The sequence below is a fragment of the Sus scrofa genome, chromosome 1 (assembly GCF_054392235.1).
Source record: "Sus scrofa isolate SSC_HxYL_T2T_F1_AM1 chromosome 1, Sscrofa_HxYL_maternal_Yorkshire_Landrace_v2.0, whole genome shotgun sequence".
Taxonomy (NCBI): domain Eukaryota; kingdom Metazoa; phylum Chordata; class Mammalia; order Artiodactyla; family Suidae; genus Sus; species Sus scrofa.
Genome location: NC_139383.1, coordinates 225,275,903 through 225,295,226, shown reverse-complemented (window position 1 = coordinate 225,295,226; position 19,324 = coordinate 225,275,903). Strand labels below are relative to the sequence as shown.

Sequence of the window (19,324 nt, the reverse complement as noted above, 5' to 3'; positions counted from 1 at the left end):
AGTCAGGGAGTAGAAGAAAATACATATTGAAAAATATGGAGGGTCGGAGTCCCTGTTGTGGCTCAGCAGTAACGAACCCTACTAGCATCCATGAGGGTGTGAGTTTGGTCCCTGGTCTCACTTAGTGGGTTAAAGGATCCAGCATTGGTGTAAGCTATGGTGTAGGTCACAGATGACAGCTCGGATATGGCATTGCTGTGGCTGTGGTAGTTTCCCTGTGCTATAGTAGGTTCTTGTTGCTTATCTACTTTTATATGTAGTAGTGTGTATATGTTAGGTATAGGCTGGCATCTCCAATTTGACCCCTAGCCTGGGAACTACCATATGCTAAGGGTGCAGCCTAAAAAACTTAAAAAAAAAAAAAAAAAGGAAGGTGAACTAATGAAATGCATCCCAAACACTGCCAAGCAGTCTGGAATTCATTGTGTGCGCAGCAGGGATGCTGAAAGGTTTTAAGCCAGGACATGTTATAAGAGGCCTATGGCTGTAGTGTGGAGAGCAGAAAATGAAAAGGGTTTCCTGAAAACAAGGAAAGATTAAGAATCTATAATGGTAATCTACATGAGAAATGAAAATAGCTGATCCAAAGTATCAGAATGGATAGAAAAGATCTACCCATTAGATACTAAAGGGTTAAAGTAACCGAGACTTGTTAACAGATCAAAAGTAAAGAATAACAATAAAGTTATAGATAATTCCAGTTTCTAGCTTCCACAGATGATGAGATGGAAATGCTATGAATCAATATAAGAAATAGAGAAGCACAGATAGGTGGGTGGGAGATGAGTTCATTTGAAACAGTTGGGACTTATGGTGCCTGTAGACAGACAGGCAGGATGCTCTCCTGTTCCTGGGAAATAGTTTTAGGTTCAGGACACTGGCCCAAGGTCAGGAGAGAGAATGGGGTAAAGTCAAGGAAGGGTATGAGCCTGCTTACGGAAACAATAAGAATTTCTTGTCCTGGATGTCATGTAAATTGCTGTCAGAGTAAGAAGGGATAGAGGCTCAATTATAAAGAAGAGGAAGCCAGGAGATTCATGATACATGTTAATCTAAGGGATAACCAACGAAAAATGGAAAATCAGCATTTAAAATTTCTAATTTTGCTATCTTAACATTTTGAAGATGGATGCTAAGAAAACAACTGTAGCAGTAGAATTTCCCAATTCCCAATGAGTGCTCCTAGCCAAGCCACTGCTGGTTCATCACTTGAGCCTTTGGAAAATTCTTACCTGCTCCAGGCCTCAGTCACCCCACCTGTAAAACAGGGTTGCTGAGATTAAACAGTTCTTGCAAAGCACTTAGCATAATGTTCGGCACATAAAAAGGATGCCATTTTTTTTTTCCTAATATTTGCAGTGGAACAGTTTGGCTAGAAAACAGAAAATACAATGTATTCAAGAAAACCACCAGTTAAAAAAAAAAAAAGTGAAGACCATAACTGTAAAGACAAATGCTATTCAGATGGCCCCTTCTTGCTACTTCTTGAATAACCAGAATGGAAATATTTATTTGGTCTGGCATGCCATCTACTATGACTCTGACCCCACAAAAACACTGATTCACTGTATTAACTGTCTACACTGTATGACAAATTACCACAAACTTGGAGACTCAGAACAACCAAAATCTGTTATCTCCCAGTTTCACAACACCACTAGATAATCTGCTTAGGGTCTCACTGGGCTGAAATCAAGGTGTTGGCCAGGGCTGGGATTCTTGGTTCTCACTGGCCCTCTTTCAAGTTCAAGGGTGGTTGGCAGAATTCATCTCCTTTGTGGAACCAGGGCCGTAGATTCCCTTTGAGTTGTTGGCTGGTGATCACTCAGCACTCCAGGCTGCCTGCACTTCCTAGTCACGTGGCCCCCCAGAGGCAGTTTTCAGTGTGGACCTTTGCTTTCTTCCAGCCTGCATGGACTCCCTCTCCTGCTCTGGCTTCTCAGGTCTCTGACTTCTGGATCAAGATTTAATGGGCTCCTGTGATTAGCTCATCTGGTAATCTCCCTATCTCAAGATCAACTGATCTCAGACCTTTATTACATCTGCAAATTTCCTTCACAGCAGCACCTACAATGGTGTTTGACTGAATAACTAGAAGGTGCATGTACACCATTTTAGGAATCCTGCCTGCCACATTCCTGAAGCACATGCAAGTTCAGTGACAGGACTGAGTGGTGGTTTTTAGTGGCACTGCAACATTTAACATTTAACCTTTTGGCTATTTCTCTACATTCCATTTACATTTGAATGACAAGTTGTTGAATATCTCAAAGGCCAAGAGACATGCATTTAGAAGAATGACAAATTTGTTCACCATGCTCTTAGGCTACCTCTGAATGATGTGTAATTATAGGTCTTTCACCTCTGACTCTTTGCCCCTAACACCTAAATAATCATTGGGTCAAGGCAAGGGGGTCTTGTCATTTAAAGAAAAAAGAAAAGTAGCTTTTCAACTCAAAATTGCTTACTATTTCTCGCTTCAAGTTTTGAGAAATGTCAGTTTGATCAATGTAGTCCTGGCAATAAATCAGTTGAGGCCAAGCCTGGTTTGAGGCGGTATTTGAACATATGCTTGCCCTGAACATATATTTAATTTGGGAGCAATATATTTTACGTTGTCAAATCAAGTGGCTTCATTCACGAGGCCCCTAATTCAGACATATCAGGCTCAGAAACCAGTAATAAAAAAGGAGCGAGGAGGAAATGCTAAGCTGAGAATGGGAGCGTGAAGTACAAATCATGGCTGAAACGATTACCATCTAGGGCCCCCAACAACAGCTGTCTCTGCAATTTGCTGCGGCCAGGTAGAAACCACAGCTTTTTAGAATTATCTGTATTTGGCAGTCTCCAGTGCTATCAGCAACAATTGGCCAAGCAATTGGCCCAGGAAAAGGGACCCTTCACCTCTCCCCCAACACACAGCAGGGGGAGAAGATGCTAAGGATCAATCTATATTCGGATCCTTTTATATGTTTGATGGTCACAAAATTCTAGACTAGTAAGTGCATAACACAAAAGGAACCTGGAGCTGGCGTAATGACTTCTTTTTTTTTTTTTTTTTTTTTGTCTTTTTGCTATTTCTTGGGCCGCTCCCACGGCATATGGAAGTTCCCAGGCTAGGGGTTGAATCGGAGCTGTAGCCACCAGCCTACGCCAGAGCCACAGCAAAGCGGGATCCGAGCCGCATCTGCAACCTACACCACAGCTCACGGCAACGCCAGATCGTTAACCCACTGAGCAAGGGCAGGGACCGAACCCGCAACCTCATGGTTCCTAGTCGGATTCGTTAACCACTGTGCCACAACGGGAACTCCGAGTAATGACTTCTTGATCATCTGGAGATACTGAAGTTTACACCACAAAAAGGTGTGCTAATAGGTATCTTAGACACCATGAAGAAATGTCAGTGTTTACATTCATGTTCACATTTTGATCTATGTTCTAAGGAAAACTCTTAAGTGTATTTTAAATTACCCATTTTTGTACTTTTTTCTCTTCTTTCTTTGCTAAAGGTAAATAAACTTTCATTTCTATGCTGTAAGAGATTATAAAGCCCATAAATCATAATTAAGCATGCGTACTTATAATAATGCACTGATTCTTGTGCCCACTTATCCTGCACACCCCATTTGATCCCCAAGAAAAGGGGAAATGGGGCACTATATACACTTCCTGTATTGCTAGACTAAGGTGGTATCTTTCCTTTCTGAAGACCAATCCCTAAAACAAAGATCTCTATTTAGCACTGACAGAAATCAAAGCAAATTTTAGAATACACTTCAAGATGGCCAACAAACACATGAAAAAATGCTCAACATTGCTGATTATAAGAGAAATGCAAATCAAAACTACCATGAGATACCACCTCACACCAGTCAGAATGGCCATCATTAATAAATCCACAAATAACAAGTGCTGGAGGGGCTGTGGAGAAAAGGGAACCCTCCTGCACTGCTGGTGGGAATGTAAACTGGTACAGCCACTATGGAGAACAGTTTGGAGATACCTTAGAAATCTATACATAGAACTTCCATATGACCCCGCAATCCCACTCTTGGGCATCTATCCAGACAAAACTCTACTTAAAAGAGACACATGCACCCGCATGTTCATTGCAGCCCTCTTCACAATAGCCAGGACACGGAAACAACCCAAATGTCCATCGACAGATGACTGGATTAGGAAGAAGTGGTATATATACACAATGGAATACTACTCAGCCATAAAAAAGAATGACATCATGCCATTTGCAGCAGCATGGATGGAACTAGAGAATCTCATCCTGAGTGAAATGAGTCAGAAAGACAAAGACAAATACCATATGATATCACTTATAACTGGAATCTAATATCCAGCACAAATGAACATCTCCTCAGAAAAGAAAATCATGGACTTGGAGAAGAGACTTGTGGCTGCCTGATGGGAGGGGGAGGGAGTGGGAGGGATCGGGAGCTTGGACTTATCAGACACAACTTAGAATAGATTTACAAGGAGATCCTGCTGAATAGCATTGAGAACTTTGTCTAGATACTCATGTTGCAACAGAACAAAGGGTGGGGGAAAAGAAAAATGTAATTGTAATGTATACATGTAAGGATAACCTGACCCCCTTGCTGTACAGTGGGAAAATAAAAAAAATTAAAAAAAAAAAAAAAGAATACACTTCAAATGAAAAAACAATTTTGAACCACAAATTCTAACTAACCAATTTCTTTGGCGGGGGGGATTATTCCCAACTGCCTATAGACAAAGTAGAACAATACTTTGCTCACACCTAGTTAAGAGACTCCAAGTGGGAAAAACCAAACACACTTGGGCAATACAGCTAATAAGTGAGCAAATTTATTTGGAAAAAGCTCTTAATTTGTTTAAAGATTCACACTAATTCAAATTTTGGGAAAGACGGTAAAATTACATTATAAAAGTTTAAGAGTTATTCTGTGTATCCAGTAAGTCAAGCCAAGGAAAGTGAGATTTTACAAGCAAGTTAGATTTATGTAATTTGGGTTTAACCTAAGAAAATGCTAGGATCATAGCTGTCCATCGATAGAATGGCTTGCCTTTGAAAGCAGATAGTAACTTGTCTTCACTGGTATTTCAGTGGATGACCATGTGTCAAGGGCCCTCAAGAAAGTACCCTTCTTTGGGTCCTCTCTGGTCTAACTTAAACTTCTAAATTCACTAACATCACATAATTGAATTGTACATTTTCATAAAAATACCGTTTTGTCTAGTTTATATCGAAATGTCTTTCTTCTCAAATATGTGTGTATATACATACATGAATGCTGATGTAGACAATGCAAGAAACTCATTTGTGAGGCTTAACAGTCTTGGCACTTCTATGTAATACCAGAAAAACAACCCTCAAGGTACTTTACTTGCTCAACATATCATTCAAAATTTACACATTGTGATTGGCAGCTGAATTTAAGAGCTTTCTGCTTTGAAAAACAGCTACATATAACTTTAGAGAGAAGCCACAGTATTTCAGAAAGAAAGAAAAAAATGGTAGGAAGCACACTCCTCTTAGAAATAAATTATGTAATTTTAAGTCCTTATCTCAAAAATACCTCAATTTCATCATAGCAACTTTGCCAGTGCTTGTGAAAAAATAAACAAACCCAACAAAAAACAAATGCTTTGAATTTCTCTCAAATATTTTGGTATCAAGTTTTTTTAATGCTTATTTTTATGATTATCTAAATGTTTCATAAAGGTTATTAATTCTTGCTTCTTAGGAACCATTCTAATTCTGAAAGATAAAAACAAGCCCTAATTCCATCAGTGACTTGCCAAATGACCTTGGGCAGATCACTAGGATTATGGTTTTTTTGTTTGTTTGTTTTTTGTCTTTTGTCCTTTTAGGGCCCCACCTGTGGCATATGGAGGTTTCCAAGCTAGGGGTCTAATTGGAGCTACAGCTACCGGCCTACACCACAGCCACAGCAATGCTAGATCCGAGCTGCGTCTGCAACCTACACCACAGCTCAAGGCAATGCTGGATCCTTAACCCACTGAGAAAGGCCAAGGATTGAACCTGCAACCTCATGGTTTCTAGTCAGATTCATTTCCACTGCGCCATGACAGGAACTCCCGGATTCTGTTTTTGAAGATTCACTTACCAGCAATAAAACACCTGATAAGCTAGGAAACTCCATAACGTGATAGATGGGACAACTCCCATGAAGTATGAGCAGTACACAGGTAGAAGTTTTATGTACTTCTGCATGATGCTTGTTTAGGGTTAGGTTGATAGTAAGTATTGACCTAATTATGGGAGAAGTAAAAAGAAGTATTGAAATAAGTTTAGCTCACTTTATCATTTGGTTTATCATTTCCTCTCCTTCCCAGATAAGACACAGAACTTCCTCTCTTCTCTGAGGGATTTATTGGTCCCTGTGGAACCTGAAAAGAAAGCCACAAACATTCATGGCCCTTGAATGACAACCCATGTTTGTCCTTTCAGTCTTGCAATATATGCTGGATTGAAGTCTGTCAATGTCCATGTGTCTGTCCACAACATCCATAAGAGCCATGCTTGCTCTGTGTGTCATGATGACACAGATGACAAATACACCGGTGGTATTTTCAACCAGCACGGAAGGCCTTCCCTTTGGGGTCTGACAGGATGATTACACCCCAACAAGCAATGTCTAGGGAAAAAAAACAACAGTACTTTATAAGTTATGTTGCATTTCAGTTTACCAAGTGTTTTTATATGTCAACTTACTTAATCTTCACAATATTCCTTGAAGATACAATTACCATTATATGGAATACCTGCTGTGGCACAGTGGGTTAAGAATAGTCCAACTGTATCAGCTCAAGTTGCTGCAGAGGCCTGGGTTCAATCACCAGCCCAGCACAGTGAGTTAAAGGATCTTATGTTACTGCAGCTATGGAGTATGTAAGGCTGAGGCTCGGATTCAATCCCTGGCCCAGGAATTTCCATATGCTGAGAATGCAGCCATTTAAAAAAAAAAAAAAAAAAAGGCAAGCAATTACCATTATATTTTTCTTATATAAGAGGAAAATCGAGAGAGAAAAAAAAAATCCTTTCATTTCCCCAAAGCAAGAAAGGGACTAAAAGGTAATTGATCTGTCCAAGTAGTTAAGAGATCTGCAAACCTAAAATTCTATCCATTCACTTGGTATGATCAGCTACAAGAATCACTACATTTTACTGGAAGACATTTTGACTGTCACTTGATCTTGCTACAAATAAAGACCATGGGCCACAATACCCAGGGAAAGACCTAGTACGTGGCTTTGATTCCAAGGTCAAGTGCCCTCAGGCTTTTTTTCACAATCTAGAAACGAGCATGGGTTTTGTTGATGGATAAACCTGGGATCAAGGGCTAGGTGTGTCACACCTGGGTGTCCCTTCTTTGAACATATTTCTTACTTCTCGGTGCCTTGGATTCTTCAATAAGAAAATGGACATCTATACGCATACCATCTCTAATAGCTCTTGTTAGCATTAAAAACATTGAGGCTAATAAGAGTTCTTAAAAGTTACTGTGATTTAAGAAGAAAAAAAAAAGAAAACATCTCAATAACTTCTTCCCGCTCCGCATCTTACCGGGAGGTTAGGAAGTGTCTCCCCCCACGTGACCAACCCGGGCGCCCGCCCACGAGGGTGAGCCTCTCTGCCCCACTCCCCATGCCCAAGGGTAGTGCCCAGACTCTCACTGATGCCGAAGACCATCTGCGCAATAGTCCCTGGACTCGGGGAGTATCCCAGCTTCAAGGGCTTCCTCGCGACCCAGTACACGTACCCGCCCGCCCCTATCAGCCCCGACCCGGAAAGCACGCGACAGCTCCAGCAGTTTTTAAATGGAGAGTCTTGCGCTGGAGAGGTCGGCTCTCGGGATGCTGTGATGGGCGCGGGCTTGGCGGAGGAGGCGGCCTCAGGAGGCACAACGACCTTGGCGGGTTCAGAAGGCTGGGAAAGGAAAGAACCCATGTTGAGGAACTCGGCCTGAGCCGTGGGAGCTTTCGCGAGAACTGACGTAAAAGGGGGTGGTCTGAAAGCAGCGCTTATGCGCCGTACCGGAAGAAGTGTGAGGGCCGCTGGGAAATGTAGTTCCTACCTGCCTCAGGAGGGGAAAAGATGGCGGGACTTTCCCTCGGTCGTCTTTTGCAGCGAAAACCGTGGTTTTATGCGAGGCCAACTTTTTTCCCCTTAGTCGTTTTAGGAGATTAGCCTAAATATCTCAACTCTCAATCTCCTTAGAGGAAAAGTCTGGGCTTCTAAGTGTTCTGTCTAACACGAAATGTGAGACCTCTGGCATGTCACTTCACCTGACTGGAGGTGTTTGACACAAAGGAGTTAGTGTTAGGGCTTAACTGTATGCTAGACACTTTGCCAAGCGATTATCTGCATTATGCCATTTAATATTCCTAACCCAACACGTTTATCGATTTCCAGATATATCACAAAACCGGTTAGATTACACAGCCATTGTTGAAACCATCGTTTTTATGAATATAAAATAAAATTTCTTAAATGCTACCGGTACAAAATGAGCAGGGACTACACAAGTACAACACAGGTATTAAAATGAGTTTGAATTACCTGCATAAATACTTTCAATTTCTCTTTAGCATTTTTTTTTACGTTACAATCTCAGTTTTGTCAGACAGGGTGGTGTTTCTGGTTTGAGAGCTCTGGAGAAAATTCAAGTCAAAATTAGTCTAATGGATTTGCGGAGTTAATAACAGGATCTGTTCTTGGTGGTTTACGTTCTTATCCTCTCCAAGCATGGACTTTTGATTCTGACTGCTTCTTCGCAATTCCTCTTGGATATCATCCACTCCTGCATCCTACATTTTCTTTGGGCTTTGTATTGGGTTGGGCATGTATTTCTTTCGCTAGGTTGTTCTCAGGATTACTGGTAAGAAAAAAGGGAATTTAGAGTTCAGAGTTTGTTTCTGTTAGAGGACATGTGTGAAAGCAAGGTTAACTTCATGCTTGAACTTTTCTCCTTTATAATGGCCTAAAAAATGAATATGATAAAAAATAAAAATTCACTATTAACCTTCTAAAATGAGGTGTGTTTGAGGGGAAATCCAAAAAAAAAAAAAGGCAAAAATAAAGATTTGTTTAAATAGGAGAAAATAAAATAGAGTACTAGGTTGGCCTGCTGCTTAATTTCATATATATCTCTCCATATATTATATAGCAGAAAGACAGAGGTTTGGGAAATTTGGTGTTGTACCTGGCTCTGTCGTTATGAGTCAGCCATATGACATAGAGTCCATTATTTATTCTCTTTGGTCTGTATTTACCTCATATTTAAAATAAGGAGATTTGAAATAGGAGATACCTCATATTCTTTCCTGACATCAAAATTCTATTATTTATTAGTAATATCTCTTTAGATAACATTATGTTAAATATCATACCAAGTGAATTCAATAGTATTTCTATTTACTTAGAAATTCATAATTTATGGCTATGGCTTCTTGCTATCCCTGATAAAATGCACATTCTCTAGTGCATTTGGTTTCTCCTTATGTATGCGGAAAATAAATCATTATTTGACAGTAGTTACCAAACATTTTGACTACATGCCTCTATGGATTAAAAAAAGACTGAGCTCACAATAGAATTTATGTATGCCTATTTATTATTTATAAATTATATAAATATACTGCTTTATAAATGAGAAGAATAAAATAATGGAAGTTTTAATAGTTTCACACATCCCGGTAGATGGGCTTGTGCATCTATGGTTATTTGACATGTGACTTTACTAATTTATATTTTATCTGAAAGCTTACCTTCTTTAGTGTGCTCATCACAGTTAAGAATGTCAGGAGGGGACATCTTTAATTCTCCAAGAAAATATTAGAATGGTCTATAACACAATTTGCATTGAACAGTCAAGATTATATTTTAATCCCTGTTTTTTTTAAATACCTTCCAAAAGATGTGTTTATTCTCTTATGATTGCCTTAAATGAGTGATTTTAAGCTTTTTGTTATTGTGATATAGCTCCAGAACTCACAGTGGAGATCATTCCATATCAGTCAATTGGTAAAGACCTTCATTCTTTTATTAGGCTCCAGAGGATTCCATTGTATGGGTGTACTATACTCATTTATTGATGAACATTAATAGACATTTAGGCTGCTTCTGTTCTTTTGCTGTTACAAATAGTGCCACAATGAATGACCTTGTGCATACATCATATCACAAACCTATGAGTATATTTTAGAATATATTTCTAAAAGTGTGTTTTTAAAGCTAGTGAGTTGGATCAGTTTACACTCTCACAAAGTATAAGACTTGTTTTCCCACTCAATTCCCCAAAATAGTGAGTTATTGAACTTCTGTCTCTTCTAATCTGATAGGTGAAAATGGTTTAGTTTTCTATTTCTTGTTATGAATGAGCTTCTTTATGCATATTGAAGGACAATTCAAATTTCTTTTTCTCTGAACTGTCACATTTTTTGCCCATTTTTCTCATCAGATTATCTCTTTCTCATTGATTTCTAGAAACTCTTTATAATTAGTGAGATTAACCTTTTGTCCATGATAGAGTTTTTTCTCCCAATTTGATATTTGCCTTTTGAATTTGCTTGTTATACTTTTTACTGTGCACATCTTTTAAGCATGTTATTGAGTTTCTTTTTACTTTTATTTTTATTTTTTATTTTATTTTTTTTTTAGGGCTGTACCTGCAGAATATGGAGGTTCCCAGGCTAGGGGGCTAATCGGAGCTGTTGCTTCCAGCCCATGCCAGAGCCACAGCAATGCCAGATCCGAGCCACATCTGCGACCTACACCACAACTCACAGCGATGCCGGATCATCAACCCACTGAGCGAGGCCAGGGATTGAACCTGCAACCTCGTGGTTCCTAGTTGGATTCGTTTCTGCTGCGCCACAACAGGAACTCCTGTCTTTACTCTTATAACTTCTGATTCATGCCATAAATAGAAAAAGTTCCACTTTCTTTGGATTCCCTTAGAATTTTGATTTCTTTTGAAAAATGAAAAATTTAATACATTTGGAATTTGTCCTATTACAAGTTGTCAAGAATGGAATCAAATTTTCTTTCTTCCATTTCTTTTCCCTGATCCATTTTGGTCAATGCCACTTGTTAAATAATCCACCTTTTGCCACCTATTTGAAATGCCACCTTTTCTAAAATGCCATATATAAATATATGTCTATCCCTGGACTTTGTTTTCTATTCCTTGATTTGTCTATTTAGCCATATGCCAGTGTCACGCTATTATAATTACTGACGCTCTGTAATAGGTTAATACTTGGAGACTGCTCCCTCTCTATCCTCCTGTTGCAGACTTGGCTATTTTTACTTGTTTATTTTCTCACATGAACTTTTGACTCAGCTTGATTATTCTGACAAAATGATGCTGACATCTTTATTAGACTAGTGTGAAAATTGTAGGTTAATTTAGGGAGAATTGACATCTTTATGATGTTGAGTCATCTTGCCCAAGGACATGGAATGCTTTTTCTTTTGTTCATATCTTATCCTGTGTTCCTCTGTATCACTTTAAAGTCTTTTTCATAATGATCTCACACGTTTTCTCTTATACTTTTTAATCTTTTGTGTTGTTATTGAAAATAAGGGATTTTTCCTTCTGTTGTGTGTTTTAACTGGCTGTTGTTTGACTATAAGAAGGCTATTGATTTTCATGTATCCTAATATTGAATTAGCAATGCCTTCTGTTGAACTTTTGAAATGTGGTTGGTTGTGTGTGGGGATGTGTGTAATCTTTGTTGATTTTATGGATCACTTTTATGCCCACTTCATTAAAAGAATTTTGAAACATTGCTTCTTTTTTTGTGTGTAGAAGAGTTAATATACCATTGGAATTATCCACTTTTTAAAGGTTTTGTTAGAATTTCCCTGTGAAGTTGTTTAATCCAGGCACCTTATTGTTTTGGCAGAGGGAGAATAAGTGAAGAGGAAAGTTCATTGACTCCTTTCTCTGTCTGAATTTTGGAAATGTTAAAATTCTGCAGTAAATAGTTCTGATAAATTATGGATTTCATGCATATTATCAACATCATCACAATTTTCAAGTTTATGTGCCTTAAAATGAAAAGAATAGTTCCTTTAATTTCTTTGTAAGCTATGTGGAACTCGTAAATATTATCTTTTCTATGAAAACAGGAAAAGATCTTTGCAGATGTGGCTAATTAAGGATTTTGAAATGGAGTGATTGATTGGATTATTTGGGTAGGCCCCAAACGCAATCACAAGTGTCCTTATGAGCAACATGCAGAGGGAGATTACCCATAGAAGGTATGACCACGAAAGCACAATGAATAAGATGTACATGGCAAGCTCTAAGCTTTCATATTAAAATTTGATATTGAGTTATCTTTCATGACATTATAGATTATTACATAATACATATTTGTATACCTTTATAATCTTAACAGAAGCAGAGATTGAAGTGATGTAGCCTCAATTCAAGGAATGCTGGCAGCCTCCAGACACTAACTGGAAGAGGTGAGGGACAGATTCTCCCGTAGAGCCTGTGGAGGGAGTACAACCCTGCTAACACCCGTCTACACTTCAGTGTTACTGATTTTAGGCTCTGGCCTGCGCACTGTGAGAGAATAAATTTCTCTTGTGGGAGTTTGTTCTAGCAGCCACAGGAAACTTACAAATGCTCTAAATTAAACCTTTGTTCCAGATTCTGCACTCTGAAGAACCTAGGCTAAGGCAGCAAAGGGTAAAAACTTGGGATAGCACTTTCTTTCCTTAAGGATTTTCCTCATTACTGCATTATTATCTGGCATTGAATATTGCTGTGGAGAATTCTGAGGCAAAGCCAGTTTAGTCTCTGATTTAAGTGCCTAGATCTTTTTGCCTTGATGATCAAATGGTTTTCTTTTTTCATTTTCCTTCCCACCTTCCTTTCTTCCTTCTTTAACAACTTTATGTTAAAATCCAATAACATCTTTACTAGGATATATATCTTTGTGGACTATTCTAGCTCAGTTTCTCAGGCATAAATGACTATATAGATGTAAGTGCTCTTATCTTTAATCCAAGAAAGCTTATCTGAATTATATCTTTTTTTAAAGCACAATTATTTTGTTTTCTTATAATCAAACACAGCCAACTAGCTTTACTTCCATTCATTCATCATTAAAGACAAAAGGATAATTCATGGGCTACTTTAAAAACCATGCACTACCCAACAAAAGAAGTTAAATTTACAAAAGCACCTTGATTAATTATGTAAACTGGTAATTAAGAAGAGAAAAAAAAACTAATCAATTGTTTCTTTCCTCATAAATAGAAATTTAAAGAATTCTGTTAGTCTTGATGTTATCTTTATGTTAAAGTAGCTTAGAGTACAGTACATATAGGGTTTTCTTTTTCTTTTTTTTTTCTTTTTAGGGCTGCACCTGTGTCATATGGAGGTTCCCAGGCTAGGGGTTGAATCCAAGCTGCAGCTGCCTGCCTACCCGACAGCCACAGCAATGTGGGATCCAAGCCGCATCTGAGACCTATACCACAGCTCACAGCAACACTGGGTCCTTAACCCACTGAGCAAGTCCAGGGATTGAACCTGCATCCTCATGGATATTAGTCATATTTGTTAACTGCTAAGCCATAATGTGAACTCCGCAGTACATATAGTTTTAGCTAGAAAGGTATGCAATTGACACACCGCATATGAATGAATAAAATTCACATAACAAATGGATGCAGGTAGTCCTAAGCTTTCATATTAAAATTTGGCATTGAACTATCTTTTATAGACATTATAGATTATTACATCCTACATTATTTTTGTGCAACAATATTTTACGAACAGAAAAATAATTATTTCTGGGAAAATGTCTCCCAGTAGCCATTCAGTTTCTAATGGATAAAATGAACCTCTAAAGTGTCGTTGTCTTTGAAATCTGGAATCCTTAGCTTGAGTCAGCAAATCAGAGATGCTACATATTTCAGTTTCCTAAATTATGGATCTGCCTTTTCTCCTGGCATGGTGGTTTTCTCTGTATTGTTGTTGTTGTTGTAGTATATGAACTATTTTATTTCTCCTCCTTCCCTCTTCTCATGTGCTCTTCTATTTTACTTAAGTCCTTCCGGAACATTATCAAGAAGAATATTTGTCTAAGAGAAGAAATGTTAGAGATGGAAAATTAAAGAGAGGAAGACTGGGTATTGGTATATCCTTTCCCTATATTTGCTGCAAATTTCTGCCATTCTGATAATGTTAAAGTTTTTAAATGTGATGAAAAGCTCCATAGCTCGAATTGTTTTTTAAAAGATCACCATCTACTCATGACTCGTTCTGTATTAAAACTTTTTGAAGACTGACATTTTCAGCTTTTTGTTATTTTCTTTCCCTTTTTTCATTCTTAGCCTCAAAGAACTTTACATGTCTTTTTATTTTTAACTTTTTTTTCACCATGTACCTCTTTAGATGTTCAATTTTGGTTATTTGCTCATTTATATCTATTTGATCATCTTTTGCAGCTTTTCTTCTAATGTGTGGCTCTGTTGGCTTATTCTGTTGATGAATTTAAAAATAGATCACATAACCCCCCCCCCCCAAATTTCTGCAAGTGTGTCTCTCTGGTGTTGTTCCATTTCTAAGAGAAAGGGACCTGGGCTTTTGACCTCCACAGAAGAGGGTCAGAGATGCCTGAAAATGAGGGTCAACATCCTTGTTCATATTTTGCTGGACTTTCATACTTTCAGAAGTTTCTCTCTTTTTACCTCTCTGGAAGGAGCAGTAGTTGCTTTCTCCAATGATCCATTTGCAATTCCAGTGATAAATGGGCCTGTTCAGACCGTGTCAGCTCATAGATGCAGAAAGATATATGTCTGCTTTTTTTGTGACAAGAAATAGCCTCAACCTCTTTCCCTGCAGCTAAAAATCTATTCTTTTCTTTTGTTGATGAGTGTGTTTGAGGGAATCTTCATTATTTCCATAGACCCTGGGATGGGCAGTGGCTAGCATGGATGCAGTATTGGCACATGGAGAACAGCAGTGCAGTGTGACATGCTGCAATCCCTCACCTGTGCCGTTAAGGACCTGGTGTGATCTCAGCAGGCTTTCTTCCTCCTGTACTGTTGCCAGAATGGATCTTCCCTTTAAATATTCTATTTTTTCTTTAAAAATAATCTGCATGTACCATGTTGTATCTCCTTTGATTTTCTTCCAAGACCTTTTCATTTTTCTTATTTATTCTAGCTTTTCTCCTTAATGTGTTTATAGCAGTGTCTATTCTCCTTCACATCCCTCCACTTTGTCCATATAAAGTTGATGGTTTTATTTTTTTCTCCCCCTGCTTTTTTTGAACTCTGACATATTTTATCTTCTGTCTAGTCATCTTGTCTGTAAGTTCTTTTATTTGTACTTTGAGCTCTTCCTTCATAGGGTTGATGGCTTAAGTTTTTAAAATTCAGAAAGAAAAAAATGGTCGTAATTTTTATACACTCTATGACAATATTTTTCTGGATATTAATACAAATCCAGGCCAGCTGAGATTATCCCCACGATTCAAGGAGTCTTATGTGAGTTCAGATAACCTGCTTTTCTCCTCAGTAATAGGAGTAAGATGCTTTGGTTTTTTTTTTGTTTTTATTTTTTGAATTAAGTCTTTTTTCTTCTACACAGTATACTTCCTGCACATATGGCTTCTTGATAGGTTTCCTTATTTAACTCTACCTTATTCTCCTAAAGGAACAAATCTATGTCTATGGAACCTAGGGATTAAGTTTTGCATCTCAAGGTGTATCCTTCACTTTCAAAAATTATGCTTTGCTGACTCATCCTGATATCTGCACTATAATACTTCCACTCTGTCTCCTTTTTCCAACACATCCTTATGTGATCACCACTGTTACAGTGATTTCATGTGTACATATTGCAATGGATTCTCATCAGCCTTGGTCCCTGTTCATTGTAATGAGCTGAATATGCCTCTTGACCTGTTTTGTATATGTAGAGTAAGATAAATAAACTTTCTCAATGTATTATGTGCCTGAGGTTTGAGGTTCCTTGTTACTGTAGCATAACTTAGCTTATTTTGACTGATACACATCATTCACAACTAAGAAGTGTTACTGTAGAAGACATTGGAAATAATAAGAGGCACTTTTTATAGTCATAAAGACAGTGTCCAGGGGCAAGGATGTTAAATCTCTAGTAATGCTTGCCATATGCAATAAAGATTGCTTTGCTGAATTGTCAGTTGTTCCCCCACTGAAAGACTTAGTAAATAGCTTTACAAGTACAAAGTGCCTTCCTAAAATGAATGCCCATTATTAAAACCTTGCCCAAATTGTATTTTTTTGGTGATTTGGGGAGTCTTCGACTGTAAATAATTCAAGTAATTTTGAATTTATATAGCTATATATTTGTTAATTCCTAAATATTATACTCATGAATGAACTGTTAAAGCTTATTAATTTTTGTATCATTCTCATATTGTCATTGTATCTGATAAATATCTGTGGATTTACTTAGACCGAAATATCTTTGGAGGTCCACGTTAGATAAAGTGCTTTCCATGTTATGAACGCACATTAGTTAAATGTGGGTTCCCTTTTTGTTTTCTGTAGTTTGAACTGACAAGAAGCTTGGAAAATAAACAATTGAAAAAGACATTCCCTAAAGGTAGCCATCAAGTGTAATAAGACTCAAGTCAAATGGCCCAGCTGTCACAGTAAAATACAGCCTATTGACTTCCTTCTCACTAGGGAAAAGTGCTGCTTGCCACTTACCACAGAAAGCATAGAGAGAAAGTATCACCCTAAGAACCACAGGAGGGAATGTCCTGTGTAGCTGAGAGAAAGGCACAAAACTACTCTGGCTGCACATGTCCCTAGTAAATAACCACACATTTTCATAAGGTGTGAGGTGGGCTACATAATTGTCTTACTTTAATTGTCCGAATAAATAGCTCCATAGTTAAAACATGACTGAAATGAAAACACATTTAAAAAAAAAATCACTAGAAGAGAAAAAGTTCGGAGTTCCTGTCATGGTGCAGCAGAAACGAATCCGACTGGGAACCATGAGGTTGCGGGTTTGATCCCTGGCCTCACTCAGTGGGTTGGGGATCCAGCATTGCCATGAGGTGTGGTATAGGTCGCAGACGCAGCTTGGATCTGGCATTGCTGTGGCTCTGGCATAAGCTGGCAGCAACAGCTCCAATTAGACCCCTAGCCTGGAAACCTCCATATGCTGTGGGTGAGGCTCTAAAAAGACAAAAGCCAAAAATAAATAAATAAATAAAAGAAAAGAAATAGATCATTAAGGACCAGCTAGGTGCAAATTTCTAGTGAAAAGAAGAAGAGGGGGTGTTTTACACAAAGATGAGCAGAGTAGAGCCTGCCTTCTAGGCTTTTGGAATCTCCTCTGGAAGCTAAGCATATGCATTAATTAATCTAATACCTATAGGCTGTGACAAATGTTACAACAGAGGTATTAAGAAAATTTAGTGAGAATGTTGGGGAGAAATGGATGGATGGCAGCATATGAATTAAATCTAGGAGGAATAATGCTTTAAATTGAACCTTAGGAAAACCCTATTACATGGACTGCTTAATAATATGTAAATATCACTGACTTCATTGTCTTAGGGCAGGGTTAAGAGGTGTAATAACTAACATTGGTGACATATTTTGCAGTTAAATAGTGCTATTACATACATTATTCATACGGCTATATAAATATTAATGGACAATTGTTATAATTAGAACTGAAAAATAGTGAGGCTTTAAAATACTTTTAAGTGGGATAGTGTAAAAATGATTACAACAATTTACCACTGATTCCTCAGCTTATGATTGCATGTATATCTATATCTATATCTATATCCACATCTATCTGGGATGTTCATGTCATGCAAAGTGGCAGCTAATGTACACTCTGGATGCCCACATTGCTTCAGTCTACTGATATTGACTCTTTGTAATATCTCATTCAACCAGACCAAAACTGAAAATATTATTCAAAATGTTTAAGTAAATTCTGTTCTTATAAGATCAACCACTCTTGCTGCCTAGTATCAATTTTACTTTCGTTAAATTCGGTAGCTGTGTAGTTTGCTACTGCGGCATGTGTTCAACCCCTGGCCCAGGAAATTCCACATGTGACAGGCACAGCCAAATAAAAGATAAAAAAATTCAAGGAGTTGTATATGAGCTATTAAGCAGTATACTTCCTTTGTCCTGGACACTCATATTGATTAGATGAGGAATAAATAGTGTGGCCTCTCTTTAAGAAATGACACATCATAATGTCTTGAATCTTCTTAACGTCGAAGTGTCTGATATATATACATAGCTGAGGAAGAAAAGCTGTTAAAATACAGGTCAGTGAGCCCAGACCTTTAGAGCTGTAAGCTAAAAATTATTTAATTATTTCAGTTCATTCCATAACACTTCTTCACTTCAACAAGATACCTCTCTACTCCTTTGCTCCTTATTACTGTCATAAGAAAGGAACTCATAATGATCCCCCTTGTAATCTTTAGGCCTAGTGAGTATTGCATGGTTGAACATCTGGGAATGCTGTTCTTTGCTGTCCAGTGAACCGGTAGAAGAGGAGATGGGTCCCAGGTGTCCTGCAGCTAACTGCATCTCAAGGTTTTCTGTCACTAATCCATACAAAATTGTACTGTCAAGTTAGATGGTTCTTAGGCTGCTGTTGATGTGAAGCATATGCAGCCCAAGGGAAATAACTACCCTGGGTGATAAAATGCACAGTTTTCTTGGAATTTTAATTTATTCCAGAATTTCCTTCCGTAGAGCATATACTGGTAGTTTACTAGTATAAAGAATAAAGTGGCAGGAGAGAAAGAGGATGAGGTGATAATATGAATTAAAATATCTATGGTGTTTTCCAGATTACACACTATCTAATTGAATACAATAGTTTAGTGACAAAAGTATTATTATTATCCCCATTTAACAGATTAATAAATTGAGGTCTAGTGGAGTTAGGTAGTTTGTTCAACATAATTTGCTGTTAGGTAAGAGATTAAAAAAAAAATGCTAATACCTAAGATTGAGCCGTAAACTCTGTATATGCTCTACATGAATTAGTAAATTCAATCCTCACAACAACCCATGGGGCAGAGACTAACAATGGCTCCATTAAAAAAAAAAAAAAAATGGAGGAGAAACCAGCTACTAGAATCATTTAGCTTAAGGGACTAGACTTGAATCCAGGTCTTCAGACTCCAGAACCCATTCTATAGTATGGAACAGCTGAAGTCATGTGACACCTTCTGATTGGAATCTGAGATTTCTATTTATGTACTATGCTAAGAAAATGTCTTTAGAGCACTTTGT

The 19,324-nt window shown here is 37.9% G+C and overlaps 1 protein-coding gene across 1 annotated transcript; it reads right to left on the bottom strand.

The window, feature by feature from the left end:
- Positions 1-4,820: 4,820 nt before the first annotated feature.
- DMAC1 (distal membrane arm assembly component 1) lies at positions 4,821-7,981 on the bottom strand. The gene is made up of 2 exons (XM_001926626.5): positions 7,696-7,981; positions 4,821-6,656 (listed from the first exon to the last, which is right to left on the bottom strand). The coding sequence occupies exons 1-2, from the start codon at positions 7,967-7,969 to the stop codon at positions 6,592-6,594; spliced, it is 339 nt and encodes a 112-aa protein (XP_001926661.3). The 5' UTR covers positions 7,970-7,981; the 3' UTR covers positions 4,821-6,591.
- Positions 7,982-19,324: the final 11,343 nt, after the last annotated feature.

Excerpts from the sequence above, each read along its gene's own strand:
- DMAC1 (XM_001926626.5), bottom strand. The coding sequence starts at position 7,969 with ATGGGTTCTTTCCTTTCCCAGCCTTCTGAACCCGCCAAGGTCGTTGTG. Across the intron at positions 6,657-7,695 it reads GCAGATGGTCTTCGGCATCA|ACATTGCTTGTTGGGGTGTA; the intron begins GTGAGAGTCTGG and ends TTTTTTCCCTAG.